Source organism: Pristis pectinata, chromosome 16 (assembly GCF_009764475.1).
Source record: "Pristis pectinata isolate sPriPec2 chromosome 16, sPriPec2.1.pri, whole genome shotgun sequence".
NCBI lineage: Eukaryota > Metazoa > Chordata > Chondrichthyes > Rhinopristiformes > Pristidae > Pristis > Pristis pectinata.
Window position 1 is genome coordinate 18,934,379 of NC_067420.1, and position 21,903 is coordinate 18,956,281.

General features: G+C 40.3%; 1 protein-coding gene across 2 annotated transcripts; it reads left to right on the top strand.

Moving 5' to 3' along the window:
* The first annotated feature begins 14,241 nt into the window (after positions 1-14,241).
* LOC127578821 (tumor necrosis factor receptor superfamily member 6B-like) lies at positions 14,242-20,296 on the top strand. 2 transcript variants are annotated; one of them, XM_052031296.1, is made up of 4 exons: positions 14,242-14,292; positions 15,127-15,514; positions 16,081-16,278; positions 17,333-20,296. In XM_052031296.1, exons 1-4 carry the CDS (start codon positions 14,281-14,283, stop codon positions 17,608-17,610), a joined length of 876 nt encoding a protein of 291 aa, XP_051887256.1. In that variant the 5' UTR covers positions 14,242-14,280; the 3' UTR covers positions 17,611-20,296. The 2 variants fall into 2 exon arrangements, with proteins under 2 accessions (XP_051887256.1, XP_051887257.1); XM_052031297.1 differs by lacking the exon at positions 14,242-14,292 and adding an exon at positions 14,323-14,347 and having other exon boundaries at positions 15,152-15,514.
* Positions 20,297-21,903: the final 1,607 nt, after the last annotated feature.

Here is a 21,903-nt window from a genome sequence, read left to right on the forward strand (position 1 = left end):
GCAGAAGTTGATATGAAAATTGGTGATGTTAATAGTGAGGATAATGGTCTTAGGTTACAGGAAGATATTGATCAGATTGGCAGAACGGCAGATGGAATTTAATACAGATAAGTGCAAGATGATGCACTGTAGGAAGGCTAATAATGAATGATAGAATCCTAGTGAGTATTGAGGATGAATAGAAATAGTTTGTGTTCCTTTCTAAGGAAGGATAGGAAAAAGGTTAAATGGAATTCTTTTTAAAATTAGGCCAGCTAGTGGATAATACAATTTCTTTGGGAAAAGAAAATTGGATTCCTGGGTTTTACAAACAGAATTTCAAAGTACAAAGTGGAGAAAAGACACATTTGTAAAAATCCAAGGCTGGGCAGCGGTTAGAGTTGGTCCTGGGTTCTCAACTTTAGAAAGACTGCAGAAGCCATAGAAAAAAGACAGAAGGTTCACTGAGATTCTTGCAAGAAACTGGCCTTTCCACTCTTTAAAAAGTCCAGACACATTTTTAACAAAAGATAAAGCTTTAGTTGAGCTTTGATTCTTGTCAGATCTTCAAGAAAGAGCAAGAACTCTGGCATTTGATAAGATCATATTGATTGTTTATCTTAGCCCCACATTTTTGGACTAACCACATATTGTTTTGAAAATACTTCCAAGACAAAGCTGCCTTAGGTAGCACACTGTCAAGCTGGAGTAACTCTTTCTCATCTCAGTCCTGAATGACTAATACCTTAGTTTAAGACTATGATTAATCTACTTTTGGAAAAGCAGGGATTCATCAAAGATAGCATCTTTATTAGAGGGAGATTTGACTGAATTTTTTGAAGAGGGAACAAAATGTATTGATGAGGACAGTATGGTCAATATAGTCAACATGGACTTCAGTAAGGCTCTGACAAGTTCCCAAATGGGAAACTGGTCCAAAAGTTGAGAGCTCATCAGATCCAGGGCAAGTTGGAAAGTTTGATCCAAAATTTGCTTTTCATTAGGAGGCAGTGGGTTATGGTGGAAGGAAGAGTTTTGTAAACGGAAGCCTGTGACCAGAGGTGTACCACAGGACTCAGTGTTTAGACTTTTACTGTTCATTATATACATTATCATAGCATAATAAAAGAGCAGGAAGGTCACAGTGCAATTTTATAAAACATTGGTCAGGCCACAGCTGGAGAATTGTGTGCAGTTCTGGTTACCACATTATAGGAAGGATGTAATTGTATTGGAGAGAGTGTAGGGGAGATTCACCAGGAAGATTTCAGTTATGAGAAAAGACATTGGACAAGTTGGGTTTTCCTTGGAACAGGAGGTTGAGAAGGGAACCTGCTAGGACCCATAATGTTTATTATAGACATTATGGGGAGAGGTTTCTTACAAGCTACCTCTTTCATATAAAGCCGGAAGGCATAGATTTCAGGGGTAGGAAGTTTAGAGAGGATCAGAGGAAGAACTTTTTTCCCACCCAGAGGGTAGTTGGAATCTGGAAGACCTGAGTAGTGGTTGAGGCTGGTGTTGTCCCGATTTTGAGTTCCCACTTCTGTCCGCTGCAAAGTAACACAGTGCCACAAGGTTGATTCGGTAAAGCATGTTTATTAGCAATATACTGTGGGAGAATTTTTTTTTTGACAAAATAAACTTTATTCATAATAAAAGACAAACTATATACAATTACAAAACAGTGCAAGCCTTTACATTCTTGTACAGATCATTCATTAGTGTTACCTTTTTATATAGAAAAACAGCACGGATGCCACACGTGTGGGTCCCTGAAAACTACCCGGTCCCGTATTTACAATAGTTAGGGGCTTTCTCCCTGACTCCACCCCTCCCTCTCCAGTGGCAGAAGAACCCTAAACTGTAGTCCTTCCCCACTGAGCCTTTGCGGTGGCTGCGCCCAGCTTCAGTGCGTCCCTCAGCACGTACTTCTGCAGCCTGGAATGTGCCAAACGGCAGCATTCCCCTACGGACATCTCGCAGTGCTGGAAGACCAGTGATTTGTACAGATATTGTCACACACACTTAATGAATTCTGCTCCACGAGTTTCATTCAGACCTCAGAAAACCAAAGACAGACATCACACCTATTGTCCAACGTAATTGAGTTATAATCAAGAGATTCAAAGACAGGTATCACCCTCATTGTTTAAAACAAGCTTCCTCCAGTTTGTTTATTACACCCACCACCCTTATTGTCTCATATATTGGTCTGCCACCAAGGTCCCAGATACAGCAATTAACACCTTATCCATTGAGTCAGCAGCTTGCATACACTTGCTTGTGAGGTATTTTTTCTATCATCTATAGGTATGGTTACAGTTTTTTAACCCTTTACTTCCTCACAGGGACTTTTATAAACTTTAGGTATCTGGATAAGCACATCGTCAAGGCACAGGACACAAAAGGGCAAGTGCTGGAAAGTGGGACTGGTCCGGATCTGTACTTGGTCAGCATGGACATGGGTCAAAGGGCTTGCTTCTGTGCTGTTCAACACTATAAGGTGTCCTATTTTTCTTTTTATGTATCTGTAGTGGCTTTTACAGTGTGTTTCTGTTTTTCACTAGATTACTCTTGTATTCATCAATTTCTAATCATGGGAACTTTACATATCAACTGGGAAAATTCAGCCCTTACTGAATTTATTTTTCCCAATCCAAAGGCTTCATGCTCTTTCTGGCTACATTATAATCCTTTTCTTTGACCTTTAACAATTCTTGACTGCAACAACTGGACCACATTTCCTGTTTGGTATTTGTGTTTTTAATGGATGTATATTTGCTATAAACTATGTTCTCATTCTTCAAATGTTAACCGTTGCTTGCTCACTGTTGAACCTTTTAAAGTGGTTGCACAATTTACCATAGCCAACTTGCACCTCATATCTTTGTGGTTTCTTTAGATTTAAGATCTTGGTTTCCAATCGAACTAAATCATTTTCAATTTTTGTTTAAAATTCAATCATATTTTAATCCCTAAGAGCCCTTTAACTACCAGATTATTAATTAATTCTTTCTCATTGCCCCTAAATAGCTTGGTGCCACAACATATTGATCGAGAAAACCATTTCTGATCTACTGCATGAATTCATCCTCTGCACTATTACTGCTAACTTAGTTTGTCAGTCTATGCATTGATTAAAGTCCCTCATGAACTTCTTTCGTTCATGAGGGTGTAATTCCCTAATTTATTCTATGCCCCACATTACAACAACTGTTTGGCAGCGTGGAGGAAAACCCCAACATTTTTAGCCTCTTGTTTTTTAGCACCACCCAAACTGAGTTTACTTGATTTTCTAAGGGAAGATTTTTACCTCTACTGCTTTTATCTCTTCCTTTAGTATCTGTGTTAAACTCCTCCTTTTCCACTCTGCCATCTCTTTTTAAAGTATCCTAGAATATTATAAACTTTGATCAATTTACAACCATATTTCTGCAATGTGCCATTAGATCCTACCCATTTATTTCTATTGGTGCCATTAATTCAATTTCTTGTTACGAATGCTTCATGTAATTCAAAATAAAGTCTTCTTTTTGCAATATTTTTATTAAATCCACGAAAAAGAAATACAGAGTACATGCATCAAAAAAGAGGGTAAAAATACTACTGAATACATTGTGTTAAATCATACTTAGGATCACAATACTCTAAATTAATAATCATATGTGATAGTTAATAAAGAAAAAATTGGAATATTTTAATATATAAAAAAAATCTACTCCCACTACCAAAAACCGAAGCTGTTTAATAAAAAAAAGGAAAAACCCTTGAACCATAACAAGGTCAGCCAATGTCTGTATTTTAGTCACCAAAACAAAGGTTTTGAAAATAATTCAAAAAAGGTCCCCACATGGTTTGAAAGTCTCAGTTAGATTCAAGAATTGAACAGCGGATCTTCTCTAGATTCAGGTATGACGTAACATCTCGTAACCATTGAGCATGAGTAGGCAGAGTAACTTTCTTCCATTTAAGCAACACAGCCCTCCTGGCTATAAGAGAAATAAAAGCCAGAATGTGTAGATCAGAAGCCTTCAAAGTTATATCTTTTTCTCCAACGATCCCAAATAATGCAGTCAAAGGATTAAGTTTAAAATTTATCTTAAAAAGTACAGAAAAAGTTTGAAACACCTCTGTCCAATATTTTTTAAGACTCTGACACGTCCAGAACATGTGAATTAAAGAAGCCTCTCCGTTATTGCATTTGTCACAGTAAGGAGATACATCGGAATGAAAAAGATATATTGGAGAAAATAAAGTCTACAAGTTTGCCTTTTTACCTTTATTCTCTACCCTGAATAATTGAAGGTATATTTTGTATGCTCTCTCCTTTTCTGATGGACTCTCATTTTCATTACTCATTTTGTGGTCTTGAAGTGTCTCCTTGTTCTGTTAACTTTCTAAATTCCTAATCTCTAGAACCCTTCCCAATGTTTACCACTGTTTACTTTAAAGTATAGTTATTCAATTGACTAAGACTCTTGTCTCAGTCCAATTCAAGTGAAACCCATTTCAACAGAACTAATCCCTTTTTCCCCAGTACAGGTGCCAGTTCTCCCACAATAACACTTCAACACTGCATTCAACTCTACTAAATCACTGACCTTTTGTCAACCTGCACCTGGCTCAGGGAGTAATTCAGAACCTATTATCTCTGTAGTTCTGTGTTATAACTAGAACCACAGCAGAACCTCTTTAATCCTATCCATGTCATTGGTTTCCACATGGATCACAAAAACTGGGTCTTTTCCTTCCTATTGCAAGTTCCTATTCAGCATTGAGGAAACGTCCATACCATCATAGTTCAACGCAGATGCTGGCAAGAGTCAAGGGCCTAAGTTATAAGGAGAGGTTTGGTAGGCTAGGACCTCATACCTTGGAGCTTATGAGATAGAGGGGTGACCTTATAGAGGTGTATAAAATCATGAGGGGCATTGATAGGGTGAACACACAGACTTTTTCCCATGGAAGAGGAACTAAAAGTTAGAGGGCATAAGTGAGAGGTGACAGATTTAAAAGGGACCCGAGGGGCACCTTCAAGCAGAGGGTGGTGTGTAAATGGAGTGAGTTTCCAGAAGTAGTAGTTGAAGCAGGTACAAATAGCAATATTCAAAAGAAATTTGGATAAGTACATAGATAGGAGGGGTTCAGAGGGATAAAGGCCAAACACAGGTAAATGGGAATAGCTCAGTGGATACTATGGTCGGCATGGATGAGTTGGGCTGAAGGGCCTGTTTCTCTGCTGTATAACTCTATGACCAGGCAATAGCACAGTCATTAGGACTCATTGTCAGACAGCTGTACCTGTTATTACTACATTTTTTTTCAGTCCCTCAACTTGAATAGCCCCACTGCAGCAGTGTTGTGTACGGTTTGCTCATCCACCCTGCAGTTTCTGCTCCTGTCCTCACAAACTGCAAGAATTACATATTGTTGGATAAATGCAAGGGCTGAGGCTCCTCCAGTCCCGTGTTCTAGATTCGCATTCCAGCCTCACTTGTAACCACAGCTTCCTATCTCTCTTGGCTGACCTGTCTGTAGTAATTAATCCAAGGGGATGTCACTGCCTCCTGGAACAATGTGTCCACCTAACTTCCCCACCCTTTATGCATCAGTGTCTTCATCTGAGTCTCCAGCTCCAAGGTGAAGTTCCAAGATGTAGAAATACTGCAGATGTAATCCCCATGTGATCTCATTTCAGTTAATGTAAATATCTGCTTTAAAACTGATAAAGTTTTGAAGTATTAATATCTTACAGTTAGAGACATTTTTTAAAAATTAAAATTGGCATTTTAAAAATTCAGATGTAAATTAGAAACACTTAGAAACAACTGAAAACAAAATAAAGTAATTCTAAACTAACCTAAATTCCTTTTTTGCATTGTAATCCAGAGGCCTGGAATCCCCATTGAAATCAATAGGCTCTCAAATCCCAGGTATAGGATCTGGAATGCTGGTGAATCTCAGCAACGTTGGGTTCAGCCAAGAATTCTCAAATTTCAGCATTCAAGGGCACATGCAAGGATATCACTGATGCTTAAATGTTTCGGTGCTGGCAGCTTCTATTGGAACCATTGACTTCAGCCAGCAGGATTTATCCCTTCAAAGGGAAGTCCAAAATGAGAGCATACAAATTTAACATGATCTTTAATAAATACAATAAAAATGTCAAATGAAATGTCTTGACAGGTTACACCTGAACTGGAGGGGGACCAATATCCTGGCAGGCAGATTTGCTAGTGCTACTAAGGTGGGTTTAAACTAGATTGACGGGGGGAGGGGGGGCGGGGAGGGGGGAAATCCCAAGAATCAGGGAGGCAAATGAGAGGCTGGAAAGTGATGCAGAAGTCAGTGACAACAAGGTGAATAGGCATAACAGGTAGGAGAATGGCCAGGAGCGAGGAAAGCCTATTGGATTAAATTGCATTTGTTTCAACGTAAGAGGTCTGACTGGTAAGATGGATGAACTTAGGGCTTGGAGAGCTACGTGGGACTGTGACATCATAGCCATTACAGAAACCTGACTAAAGGAGGGACAGGACTGGCAGCTTAATGTTCCATGGTACAGGTGCTTTAGGTGAGATAGAAGTGCAGGAAAGAGAGGAAGGGGAGTTGCATTTTTGATTAAGGGGAATGTCACAGCAGTAGTCAGAGATGAAATCACTGAAGGATCATCAGTGAGGCTTTATGGGTGGAGCTGAGAAATAAGAAGGGGATGATCACATTGTAGGGATTGTACTATCAACCCCCAAATTGGAGATGGGCAAGGTCCTGAATGAATATTTCTCCTCTGTTTTTACCGTGGAGAATGACATGAAGACTTCAGAACTAGGAAAAGTAAATGGGGAGGTTTTGGGGAAATTCAGCATTACAGTAGAGGAGGTGCTGGATGTCTTAAAAGGTATGAAGGTGGACAAATCTCCGGGGCCTGATCAGGTATATCCAAGAGCACTGTGGGACGCTGGAGAAGAAATTGCGGGAGCCCTGGCTGAGATACTTGCTTCATCATTAGCCACAGGTGAGATGCCAGTGGAATGAAGGGTAGCAAATGTTGTGCCTTTATTTAAGAAGGGCGGTAAAGAAAAACCTGGGAACTATAGGCGAGTAATTCTAACATCAGTGGTAGGTAAGTTACTGGGGAGGTTTCTGAGGGATAAGATATACGTACATCTGGAAAGACAGGTGTTGAATAGGGCTTTGTGCATGGGACATCATGTCCTATGAGCTTGATTGAGTTTTCTGATGAGGTGACCAAGAAAGTTGATGAGGGCAGGGCAGTAGACGTGGTTAATATGGACGTCAATAAAGTCTTTGATAAGGTTCTACATGGTAACCTGCTATGGAAGGTTAGACTGTATGGAATCCAGGGAGATCTGGCTAACTGGATGCGCAATTGGCTTGATGGTAGAAAGCAGAGGGTGATGGTGGAAGGTTGTTTCTCGGACTGGAGGCCTGCGTCTGGTGTTTTGCCTTGGGGGTCAGTGCTGGGCCCATTGTTGTTTGTCATCTATATCAACGATTTGGATAAGAATGTACAGGGCATAGTTAGTAAGCTTGCAGATGACACTAAAGTAAGTGGTATAGTGGACAATGAAGAAGGTTATCAAAATTACAGGGAGATCTTGATCTGCTGAGTAAGTGGGCCGAGGAGTGGCAAATGGAGTTTAATTTGGATAAATGCAAGGTGTTACATTTTGGAAAGTCAAATCCAGGTAGGACTTTCACAGTGAATCACAGGGCCCTGGGGAGTGTTGTAGAACAGAGGGACCTTGGAGTACAAGTACATGGTTCACTGAAAGTGGAGTCACGTGTAGACAGGGTGGTGAAGAAGGCTTTTGGCACACTGGCCTTCATAAGTCACGTCACTGAGAATAAAAGTTGGGAGGTAATAATGTGGTTGTCCAGGACGTGGATGAGGCCGCACTTAGAGAATTGTATTCAGTTTTAGTCACCTTGCTTTAGGAAAGATGTTATTAAATTGGAAAGAGTGCAGAAAACATTTATAAGGATATTGCCAGGACTTGAGGGACTGAGTTATAGGGAGAGGTTGGACAGGCTAGGACTTTATGCCTTAGAGTGCAGGAGATTGAGATCATTTTGTAGAGGTGTATAAAATCATGAGGGGCATAGATAGGGTGAATGTACTCAGTCTTTTTCCTCCAGAGTTGGGGAATCAAAATCTGGAGGGTAAAGGTTTAAGTTGGGAGGGGAAAGATTTAAGAGGAATTTGAGGGGGCAACTTTTTTCACACAAAGTGTGGTAATATATGTGGAATGAGCTGCCAAAGGGATTGGTTGAGGTCGCTATAATGACAACTTTTAAAAGACAGTTGGATGGGTACATGGATTGGAAAGGTTTGGAAGGTTATGGGCCAAACACTGGCAAATGGGACTAGCATGGATGAGGCATCTTGGTCAGCATGGACCAGTTGGGCTGAAGGGCCTGTTTCCATGCTGTATAAATCTATGACTCTATATGTCTATGACTCTTTGCTCAGAGTGGCATGAATGTGAAACATGCTTCTGCAAGGAATAGTTGAATAGTGCAGATACAATTAAGATAAGGCAGAAAATAGGTGGACATGCCAGTACTAAGGCAAGAGGAGTGTCTGCAATTTTTGTGTTTCAGTCTAATTGATTTCATCACTTAAATGATCTGCCTGATGTGTTCCTGTCGCAAAACAATTTCCGGGGCAGATCAGTTGAAGTTACTTGCGTCCTCTTCATAACTTCTGTGAAAATAATGCAAGGAAGTTGAAGTAGTCTGCCATTTCCATGTTGTGAATCTCCCCTCGCATTTCTGACTTTTGGGCTTCCAACACTTGACTTCACACAGAGTCATATAGCATAGAAACAGACTCCTCAGCCCATAGAGTCTGTGCTAACCAGCAGGCACCCATTTGCACTAAACTCACTTTATTCACAAATGCCCTTTAACTCCACTCAGATCCTATCACTCACCTACGCACTAACCATAATATCAAATATCTAGTTATCCTACCAACCTCCGTATCTTCAGGATACAGAGGAAATCAGAGGAATTGTGCAATGTGCAGGGACAATGTGCAACTACACACAGCACCAGACATCAGAAGTGAACCTGGGTCACTGGAGCTGAGAGCATTACATTCCTATGCTGTCCCAAATCTTTCAACATGTTTATAACTTACGTGTAACTAGTCACACTTCAAGGATTATTAAGCCAGTCCAGCTAGCTGAATATTAGTCATCACAGGATTCCACTTAGTAAAATAGAAAACAAAATATTTTATTCCTGAGTATCAAGCCAATTCTTCAAATGATAAAGCAAACCAATGACTCAGATGGCAAAATATTTTCTGGCAGGCTTTATAAATGATGACTAAGTATCATACAGTTATTTAATCAAATTTCAAGAGTGTTAGTCAAAATAGCACAAGAATTGCCTGAACCTCAATACTTTGCATTTATTAGAATCAACGATACGTTAGAAAAAGAATGAGTGCATTAGGGCGTTGCATTTTGCCGTGGGCATTCTCTGTAATTCAACATTTTGATGTGGGTGGCTCAGAAGCTATTTCAATAGATAAACTCAAACATGTTCAATATTTAATCTTTAAAACATTGTAAAAGGGGCATATTGTGTACAGCTTTGGTTTCTTTGTCCAAGGAAGGATACATTTGGCACAGATGAGTGCAACAAAAGTTCACGATACTGATTTCTGGGAATGGTGGGGCTTTATTAAAATACATGCAGACTTCCAACAGATCAAAAAAACCCTGTGGTGGTGGAGGATTGGCAACAGAGGCATGGTTGGGATACCTGAAGTCCCCCAGTCAAAATCTGCACACAGGCAGCAGATGTGTGATAGGGGGTCAGGCACCCATCTCAGGACAGGGGTATCCTGCAGCAACTGTATCAGTGACAGATCAGCCCTCTTCTTTTGCTCCTCCTGAATGCAAAACTTAGGCTGTCCTATCTCTCCTAACTGGGAACTGACTCCTAACCCAGCAGAATCACTGTTACTGGGGTCAAAGCATGGAAAAGCTAAACTTCGGAACCTGGAATGTGGGAACACTCATTGACAGCCCAAAAAGTGATCACTCGGAGAGATGAGCAGCCATCATTATCCAGGAGCTCATGAGGCACAACCTCAATATTGTCACATCTCCAGTGACCCGGGTTCAATCCTGACCTCTGGTGCTGTGTGTGTGGAATTTGCACATTGTCTCCAAGACAATGTAGGTTTCCTCCAGCTGCTCTGAATTTCCCTGCACTTCAGTGATGTGTAGGTTGGGAGGTTAATTGAATAGTTGATATCATTGTTTGTGTGTAGCTGAGTGATAAAACTGGGCAGAGTTAAAGGGCACATGTGAAGAGTAGTTTCAGAGCTCATGAGCCTCCATCTCATTATTGTAGCTCTCAGCAAAGCACGGCTTGTTGAGAGGGGCGGCAGGGAGAAGGTACACCTCCTTCTGGAAAGGAAAATCCGACTGTGGCTCACGGAGACAGCTTTGCAGAGAAGATCGCTGACATGCTGCCTTGGATGATCACCCTCTATGAGACCTTGGGTAAAATCAACATGCCACCATCACCAGGGCAGATGTCCCAACTCTGAATACCATGACAGGGACATTGAAAGGTAAGTTTCCTCTTCTGATGGTTGTTCCTGGGCAAAGGTCTAATTTGCGAGGTGGGAAATCTGGAAATGGCTATCAAAGATAAAGCTAGATTGGGTAGTATGAAGAAACTGCATCAGCCACACTTAAGTAATCCCCTGAGCTGTTTCCTGATGAATTGATGGTATTCAAGATATGAAACCAATGATTCGTTGGAAGGTGAATCCTAGAGCTTCATTTTTCAAGGGACACCCTGCACATTACTGTATGGGGGAAACAGTTGGGGAAGAGCTGGAGTCTGCTAGAGGAAGGATTATTGAACTAGTTCAGTTTGCTAACTGGGCTGCTCTAATCATTCTTTTAGTGGAAACAGCATCATTGGGATCTGTGGAGAGTGTAAGGTAATAATCAGCAGAAAAACAAAAATAGACAGGTACCCCTTAACTCTGACTGATTTGCTTGTTCGGCTGGGAAGTGGACAGATCTTTACAACCATTAACCCTGATTGCCAGCAGAGGTTCAAAAGACTATTTAGTTTGAACTGTTCCAAAACAACAGACTTCCATTTGGTGTAGGATCAGCTCTGAGCATTTTTCAAGAGGACGATTGTTAGTTTAATCCACGACCTGTCATGGGTCATAAACCACCTCAGTGACCTTGGTGATTGGAAAAAACAGGAGCATGAAGAGAATCTAGAGGTATACCTCAATGATTACAAGAAGTCTGGGTGAGGAAAGTGTGCCTTTGCTGCCTCAGTAGTAAACTGTCTTGATAGATACTGATAGACTCCACCATTTGAGGACAAGGTTAGAGCAATTTTGCGTGCGCATAATCTGACTAATTTGATAGAGCTAGAGACATGCTTCTGAATGCTGAACCACTGTGGTGTTTACTGCCATCTGTGGGACATCTAGATATGTTGCTGAATCACAAGACAGAGAGGAAGTGGCCAGGAAAACAAGAAGCTGCAGCAACAATCAGGGCATTTATTGTTGCGTTCACAAGTTCTTGTTCATTGTGATTCAGTAAAGACATTGCTGTGGCCCCATGATGTGAGCTTATGGTGGTATGTGTACTTTTATCACAATAAGGGTGATGAGCAAATTATTGGGAAGAGACTTTGATGCCAAACCTAAGCAGAGCAGAGTCACTGACTACTTCTTTATTTAAGGGGGGTTTAGTGAACACTTTCAGTATGACAAGTTTCAAAAGCATTTGCATGACCAGAACCTTGTGATTTTTACTGACCATAAATCTTCTCCACAGTAATTTCAATGAAGCCAATGAGAACTTTAGATGGCCTCATTGAGAGTTCAGAGATGAGCATTGATATCCTCTGCATCCACTCTGTCCTGCAGTAGACAATAAGGGTAGGGGGTGGGGATATTAATGAGCATGTGGAAGAGACTAGGTTACGGGGAGGTAAATGGGGAAATGAGATTCAAGAGATTCTGCAGATGCTGGAATCTGGAGCAACACACACAAAATGGTGGAGGAACTCAGCAGGTCAGGCAGCATCCATGGGCCGCTTCGTCGAGCACCTTCCCTCCATCCGCCGCAAAAGAAAGGATCTCCTGGTGGCCATCCACTTCAGTTCCACATCCCACTCCCATACCGACATGGCCTCCCCTACTGCCATGTTGAGGCCAGAAGTGGGTTGGAGGAACAAGACCTCCATACAAGGCTCGTATTCCGCCTTGGTAGTCTCCAACTTGATGGCCTCAACATCGATTTCTCTAACTTCTGGTAACACCTCCCCTCTTCTCCCCCCTTTTTATCTGCCCTTTGTCTTCCCTCATTCCTGTGGCCCCCTCCCCCATCTCTTTCCCCTTCCCCCACCCTCATGACCTGCCCATCTATCTCCCACCTCTTTCCCTTTATTCCATGATCCACTGCTTTCTCCTACTGGATTCCTTGTTCAGTCCTTTGCCTCTTCTACCTATCACCTTACATCTCCCCCCTCCCTCACCCACCTACCTTCCCCCTCTCACCTGGACTCACCTGTCACCTGAACTCGTCTATCCTCTGCCTGCGTGTGCTCCTCCCTCGACCTTTTTATTCTGGCTTCTGCCCTCTTCCTTTCCAGTCCTGATGAAGGGTCTTGACCCGAAATGCTGACGGTTTATTTCTCTCCAATAGACACTACTTGACCTGCTGAGTTCCTCCAGCATTTTGTGTGTGTTGATGGGGAAATGAGATTTATTGGGTTTGGTCTGAGAGTCAACACAGACTTAATGGGCCAAATGGTTTCCTTGTAAGGAAATATGATAAATTGAAAGAGATGTAATAAACTCTGAACTTTTGGACCCATGTAGACAACTGTTGTTTCAACACAGTCTGGGCAATTATTGGCACGGAAAATAAAATTGCTTCTTACAGAGACCTACACATGCTTGACCACTGAATGGTGAATCTTTTTTATGCATTTTTAAAAAATTCTTTATTGAAAATCATGCATAGGTCAAAGATTTCAACTGTCAATGTTACCTTCACGGTTTTTCTTACCGGAAGTCTCTGTGCGTCTGCTCATCGAATTCTGAACTCTTCCCCCTTCCTCACCCGCAGAGAACGAGTTTGCAGAACCCCTCCGTTCAGTTCAGCAGAGTGAACCCAAACTTCAGGACACCTGTCATTTTATTTCTCCATCCGATTTCCACTCAAGTTCTGACTCTGTTTCATAGATCCAGAGAAGCTGAGGGAAATTCATTGCAGCTTTCATTTCTGCAACTTACAACATTCTAGGTCTGACATTGATCATAGCCATTGCCTCTGGTGGTTCCCTACCACTAGTAATGGTTTTGCTAACGTAATTTACAGCTTCACCAAGTTTTTTAAAAAATCTGATTACCACCTTTCACTGCCGGGTCCAGATCTTTTTACGATTAATTTCTCCCCCTCTCATAGATATTTTACAATGACACAAAGTGGCCATACGGCCCATGATGGTTCCCAGGGGATAAATCCCACCCTCCACCCCTTCCCCTTTTCCTGAAACGTATTCCTGCTCACGGGTGACCGTCAGTTCTGCTTTGATTCTTGGTCAGGTGGAGGACGTGCAAGCCCGCCAGAGACAGTGCACCGTGCGGCATGAACCGCTGCCCCTCTCTCGCTCACCTCCACATGTCGCCGTGCTCAGAAACGATTACGGCCCCAACTTTCTCAAGCTGAGATGAAAGATGGTAATTGCAAATATCCTGCTGTTACCAGGGAGCGCTCGGTACTTGCAGTACTACGAAAATTACGTGAAACCCAGGACTGGATGTACAATCCAAATATGTAACTTGGAAGTAACATTATTTTTTCAACGGACACACTCGAGAATAAACTAAGTCAATGCCAAGCAGTCCACTGTTCGTTAAACAACCGCTCCAGTGCCATAACGTAATATTATTGCCAAACATGTGTTTTAGCCCCAAACAGTATTCCCAGAACCGTGCTCACTCGTCCTTCTTGTAATCACCAAACCACGAATAGTTTTGATACCGATGAAACTTTGATATTTCCCAAAAAGTAATATTTCTAGGCAAACCATATATCAGGAAAACCGGGAAATTCCATCAATCATTTCCTTCTTCCTTTATATGAACGTGCATTAACTAATGTCAACATTCCGTAATGAATCATCTGTTACGTCACGCCAACCCAATAAAATGATCCGATGATTGGGATCCTCAGTTGACGAACAAATCCTGAGCAACCAAGCATGATCTTCAAGGTAAACGGATGAACAGGCGTGAGAAGTTCCGCTATTATTGACTCTATGTTCACAGGTGTTAAAATCGTGGTTCGATAACGCTTAAAGTGTTACGCTATTTTTAATTGAGAAACCTTGACCACATTTAATAATTTTGTCTTTTTATATATAAAGATCGTTCCTTCATATATTGTCTTTAATGTAGTCAACTGTGTCATGTACTGTAACATGTTAAGTAGCAGCGTGATTAATTGAGCATTTTGCCGATTCGGGAATCCACTCTGCTGCCTTTAGATTACTGAAGCGACAATTCAGATGCTTGTCCGTGTACCACATTCAGCCCGTGAAACAGAATGAGACTACTGGATCGAAGTCCGGAGTACTCCTTGCTTGGGGCGCTTGTGGCGTGTCGGAGGTGCCATCCCGTGAACGGGGCTCAGATTCCCAGCTTGTCAAATTCATGTAACCCCATCTTTTTTGGGTTTATATGTTGAACATTGTGGGTTCTGCACTTCTGGCGGGGGAGTGCTTTGAGTTATCTCATTGTCAGGGATCTTAAATCGGAATACCAAATTTCGAAACGTAAATTACTTGATATATTTAAGTTAATAGAGTCCTGAGTTTTAAATTTTACTTCATAGAATCAGACTGCACAGAAGGAATTCATGCGGCTTATCGTGCCTATGTATTGCCTTACCAACAAAAGACTGTTTTATCTGGCTGCTGTTGGTACATTTTATTATTTATAAGTACAGGCAACCAAAAGGAGTATTTTGCCTAAAATTATTTCGGATGTAATGTGAATGGCAATGATGGATAGTTTTAGTAATGCCTTGGTTATAATTTCCTTTACAGTACATTTTCTGTGTTGCACTGATAGGAAGTGTTTCAAGTCCAGCTGAGCCGGTAAAAGCCAAACCTACTTACCAAAGAAGAGATGCAATAACTGGTCAGATGGTGACATGTGAGAAGTGCCCACCAGGGACGTTTGCGGAAAAGCACTGTACCAGTTCACATCCAACAATCTGTGGGCCCTGCCCAGACTTGCATTATACTCAGTACTGGAACTACCTTCAGAAATGTCGCTACTGTAATGTCTTCTGTGTGGAGAATCAGTACGAAAAGCAACAGTGCAACTCCACACATAACAGAGTGTGTGAATGCAAGGCTGGTTATTACTTAGGGTTTGAATTCTGCCTGAAACACACTGAGTGCCCTGCTGGTGCTGGTGTGATTAAAGCAGGTAAATTTAATATTTCCATTATTAGATCTTTCACTATTCATCTGTTGTCTTGATTTTGTGGATTGTTTCCAGGAATTACGATCCTTTTATTTTTCCGCATATTGTGTCTAAACTATAATATGTACAACTTGCGAAGGGGAAACTGTAAAGATATGTGTTATTACTGCAGCTAGTGAACTTATCCTGGAGGACAGAATAGAATAATTAATTCCACTGATAAGTCAGTTGAAGGTACATGTTTATGTATTCTCAGAACTAAAGCTGAATTTGGCTGTCATTTCAACCTGTAGTATATTTTTTAAAGGGGAATTTAATGGGTTGGCATATAGGAGATTATATTCAAACAGGTGTGCCACAATTTTTTGTTTTATTCTACTTTACATGAAAACTAATGGGGTTCCCAAATTCATCATAGACTACAAATATGCTACCTCTTGCCATTCTGAAATGGGAACATGTTTAAACTCCACAATACAATGTATATTGCATGCAATAATATATGCATTTCCGAAATTGATTTTTTCCCCCTGAATTTTAACTGAACCTATGCATTTTGTGTTTTCTAGGAACGGCCTTCCAAGATACAAGCTGTGCACCATGTTCTGCTGGCTTTTTCTCTCCAACATCCTCTAGTTCAGAACATTGTATTGCACACACAAACTGTAGTGTAGAAGGTTTAGTGGTCAATGTCCCAGGTAACCGATATCACAACACCCTGTGTACTCCCTGCAAGAAATCTTTTGGAACTTCCATCAGTAAATCAGGTATGTAAAGTAATTTTCTCTTGTATTACAGTACCATTCTTAAATGTCCAATATGTTATGAAATGTTTTTTTATTTGTAATCAGAATTTATTACTGGTAGGTCAGTTCTGTCAAAATACTAATCTCATTGGAGTGCTCTGTGTTCTTTGCTGTAGTTCAGAAGATTTTTGTAATAGTTAAAATGCAGGAAAACTCCAAGCAGTATCCACAAACCTTTGAGACATAAGAGTCAGGAATAGGAACTTACACTTGTCCTGCTCATCAAATAAAGCAACTGCTGGCATGAACAGTTCAGCCATCCAGTAACTGGCATTTTCTGATCAAGATTATCTTAATGCTGCTGGTTAATTTTAAATATTAAATTTTATGGCACTTAGAAAATAATGCATGCTCTTGTATTGCATATTTTCTGACTTCAAGGTGACCCAAAGCTCTTTGCAATCAATTAAATATTTCTGCTGTGTTGCACTGTTACATCATGGACTTCTGGAATGTAGAAAATGCAGCAACAAATTTGCACGCAACACCCTAAAACAATGACCAGATAATTACTTCAGTGATATTGCTCAAGGTGTAAATACTGACCTGGACTCTGGATAATTCCTCATCTCTCCTTCATAGCACCATTATATTAAAATAATGCAGATCATAAAACATAGGTTAACACATAGCTTAGCTCAAGAGGACCACAAGAAGAAACAAAGGATAGAAATACACTTCTCGTCTTCACCCACCCCCTTCACCAACCCTAAAATGCATAGAACTATAATGAAACTAGTAAGTAGAACTATATCCCCAACATTATCTGTATTGCTTAACATGAAAATTGTTTTAACCAATCTATATGACACATTATTGCAAAATATTAGCTCTCCCACAAGTCTTGAGTTTATAAAGATTCAATTGGGACTTCTACTGATGTTTTCATTTCTTTTTGTGACTCTTGGAAAAAGGAAAGCACAAAGGTTTATTTTGACTGGAAATATCGACGGCTCAATGCCAATAGAGGATATTGAATAAATTGCTAAGTTTTGACTTTTCTTTCTTTTAACAGTGTGTGATGATGCACTTATTCAGTTTGTGGCACATCAGAAGATCCCAGCAAAGAAGCTTACCAAGTTTCTTAATTTACTTTTGATTCAAGGTGCTCAAAGAATACGTAAGCATATGTTAACAGAGAACAAGAATATGATGCATGCAACATTATATCCCCTACTAGTGGAATGGAAAGAAACTGTCAAGGAAGAAAATGTACCTGAAATAATAGTCTCAATACTTGAAAAAGCAAAGATGAGAAATGTTTTACAAAATGTACAAGATCGTTTCTGGTGAAGTATTATTATTTTATTCGGCCATCAATTTCCGGACCTCCAGAAACAGCTATGATATTATCCAGGCTAACCAATGCCACTGAAAAATTCCCACTGACAGCAAAGAGCAATTAGCCAGTATGTTTTATCATATTTAATTTGACTGAAATATTAACACAAAAGATCAAGGTGAAAGGTATAATATCATTAAAAAGAACTTTGAAACAATAAGTATTTAAGGGCATGAAAGTATTAATGTGGACAAAGAAACTTGATATTCCATTGTCACGAACCAGCAACAAAAGAAGCACACTGAGCATGATTCAGTGTTAAAAACTATTTTATTAATCACTACTTATGATAATACGTAAAATAAAAGTAAAAATGTTAGTATGTTAGAATTCAAAAATGTTAAACCTCGAACGTTAACCCCAAAACTAAACTCTTTGTGTGTGTGTGTGGGTGGCAAAGTCCAAAACTCCCAGTTCCGGAATGGTTCTTAAAGTTCAGTTCCGCAAGCCATAAGGTGAAACATGAGCAAGGGCTTCTTCAACAACCACCGTTGTCTGAAGGTAAGATGTAGATGTAGAAAAACATAGAGAGAGTACATACGAAATCCAAATGTTCCACGATGGAACCCAAACGACACTCCAGTGTTTACTCGGTAGTGACTGCCTCACCCCGAAAAGCATCCGAATCGTGGTCGTCCACACACAAATACCTGTTTCCTTCTACAGGTCAGCAACAAAGTGAACTCCACCGGATTACTTCCAACTTCCATACATGGATTTCAGTGGCAAACACAGTTATTGTTTCTCATCCATCGATAGAGAAAACAAGCAGGCTGGTGTCTCTCTCCCTTCTCTCTCTCTCTCCTTCTTCTTCTTCTAACTTCTTCAACAACGTCATTACGTCCTTTATCTTCTATTGACGTAAGCACGCCCCACACACACATACACACACACTCTCTATCTTAAAGGGACTTTCACTGAGTCCGTAACACCATAAATATAAAATTTGCGGTCATTCAGGATGAGTAATGGGTTTGTATTCCATTAGGGTCTCAATTGCATTTCATTCAAGAAGGTTAACAGCCAATGACTTACAGAAAAACTGTAAGTAAATTATTAGAAATCTGTTCAAACACTTGGTGCTGAAAAGGTCTGTCCATTTTATATTGCTTTAGGATGGAATTTAATTTATATTAGTTGTATAAAAGATGAAATGTAAATAACTTGTGACTGAAACATTATCTCATCATAGAAATGATCAATGAAAAACCGTGAAGCATTTCACTAAGCTGTCCATTTATATTTATAGATATGTTATAATAAACAATACATTTCAAGAATTCCCAAATAAAAAGCAGATATTTACTTTTCTATCCACTGTTATTTTAAATCTTTTGCTTTTACTTGTTTGTTTGAAAGAAGTTTGATTATGGTGTAGTCAGTTACTAACATCAACTAAAAATTGATGCCAAGAAGTATCAGAGCTTTTTAAAGAAACTATGAATCTGTGAAATGAGATCTTCATAAAGACCCAAGGGCACTACTTATTTACTTTCTGTACAGATCTTTTGTAGTATGACCATCTGCAGAATTTTCAAGTCAATTTGCTAGTATTGGTATTGGTATCCGTTTATTATTGTCACTTGTACCGAGGTACAGTGAAAAACTTGTCTTGCATACCGATCGTACAGGTCAATTCATTACACAGTGCAGTTACATTGAGTTAGCACAGAGTGCATTGAGGTAGTACAGGTAAAAACAATAACAGTACAAAGTGTCACAGCTACAGAGAAAGTGCAGTGGAATAAGGTACAAGGTCACAATGAGGTAGATCGTGAAGTCATAGTCCATCTCATTGTATCAGGGAACCGTTCAATAGTCTTATCACAGTGGGGTAGAAGCTGTCCTTAAGTCTGGTGGTATGTTCCCTCAGGCTCCTGTATCTTCTACCCGATGGAAAAGGAGAGAAGAGAGAATGACCCGGGTGGGTGGGGTCTTTGATTATGCTGGCTGCTTCACCAAGACAACGAGAGGTAAAGACAGAGTCCAAGGAGGGGAGGATGGTGTCCGTGATTTGCTGGGCTGTGTTCACAACTCTCTGCAGTTTCTTGCAGTCCTGCGCAGAGCAGTTGTGGTACCAAGCCGTGATACATCCAGATGACAAGAGACAAGTGATGACAGTGATGACAGATGACAGTGATGACAAGAGTAAGATCTTTCCAAGATGCTGACAGGCTCGGAGATCTTCCTCATCACAACTTTTATTCTGTGAAAATTGATAATATGGGTCAATTAAATCCATTGATTTATGAAATTATATCAACTTGAACAAGATATATTTATTGTAACAAGTGAGATTCTTTTGTATTATACTAAAGATGTTTGAGAGTATGGTTACAGCTATCTGCAAGGTAATTGTGCACAAGATTGATCACCTGTTCATCACCAGGAACAAGCTTTAAGTGACAGCTGGAATGAGTAACATTCCAAGATAGCCATATGTAAGATGCAGTTAGTTACAATGAAGAGTAAAGGATGTTTTAGATTGACGGAATACAAAGGCCACGTCAGCATATGGCATTTTACAATATTTCATTTCAAATAACTTGTTGTAGTTTTCTACAGTATTACTTGTAGTGTATTATGTCACATTATGTGCTGTGTTTATTTAGTTTTAATAAACTTTTACAATTCTGAGTTGTGCTGCTCTGTGAGTCTTGACTACTTTTAATCAAGCAACATGGGTTCGGATTAAACTTGAAGATTAGGTGCGAAAGTCAGCAATGTACTGTACATATTCATTGCAACTGTGAGCAGTTCTTGCAAAAAAGGCTGAGGAATGGGAGGAAAGTTTACAGATAAGAAAAATAAAAAAGTAGATAAAACCTCTGAGGTTGTTAGTATATAGGTAGGGAACATCACTGTCAATGCAGGAACATCAGATGAAGGAAAGATTATTGCAGGAGACAATTGAAATATTAAAGGGAAAAGATGTAAAGCTGCAGGAAAATGATGAAAAGTTGCAAGGGTCCAGTGATAACGCAATTGATGAAAACATTGTCAAGGGATACAGAGAGTAGAAGAAAGGAAAAGCACAGAGATAATTGCAGTACTAAGAATGATAAGCAGTTGAGATACAACTTTAGTGTGGCAAATAGTGGGAAGGATTAAACAGTGAACAAGAAGAAAATAATGAGGCATTTCAGAAGTGTAGTTGTTTAGAAGCAGTTGTGCGGGAGCTTCAAGAACAACACATGGAATCTGAAGCATATGCCGACTATTCAATAGACGAGGCTGCAGCAGAAGTTACAGGGTTAGAGCAGCATTATCTGTGCAATGGGAGGGGTGGCAGAGGGAGGGAATGATTTAGACATGGTGGAAAAGAATAAAAACTTGGCTGAGAGAAGGGCAGTACTGGCAGTTCAACATTCCAGGGAATAGATGTTTTAGACATGACAGAGATGTAAAAGAAGTGGGGGAGTTGTTAGTGATTAGGGGAGAATGTTGCGGCTGCACTAAGAGAGACATCTTGGAGGGATCATGAATCAGGAATATCTGACCAAGAGGAACTTGGGATGGCACTAAGGGACATGTTAGGAGGCTTCCGTGTATAGGAGAGGTGATGTGTTTATGACATAAATTATTCAGAGTAAAGAAGAAAACTAGAAACATCAGCTAACAGATTGCAGTATGTTTACAGTGTAGCACAGGAGGAGGGTGAGATCAGAATCAATAGACAGGAGACAATATCCACCGATGGATGAGAGCTCACGTAGCTCACATGAAACCTCTTGCTAAAACAACATGTCAGGAGTTAATTCAGGAGACACAGGCAGGACAAAAACATGAGTTAATTTGTGGAGGTTGGTTATGATTCAGAGGTACAAACTTGACAAGATCCTGACAATAACAGCTACAGGATCAGAGATACAGTCCTGCTGTCAGTGGAGTTCAAATCCCTCTGATTATCAGGATATGTATCCTGTAAAGAATAAATTTAAAGCATATCCCACACATACTTGGAAGCAAGAAGAGTCTGAAATGAAACATGCTTCTGAGAGAGAGCATTTTACCTATGACAAGATTGGGCACGTTTCTCAAGATTGTTGGGCAAGCAGGTTTTGTAATATGAGTTTGGCTTTAGATCAGAGATTCTGCCTGCACATGAACCATATCCCTCCATTCATTGCATATTCATGTGTCTATCTAACAGCTTTTTAAATGCAACCATTGTATCTGCTTCCACCACTACCCCTGGCAACTCCTTCCAGGCACCTACCACACCCTGGGTAAAAAACTTACCT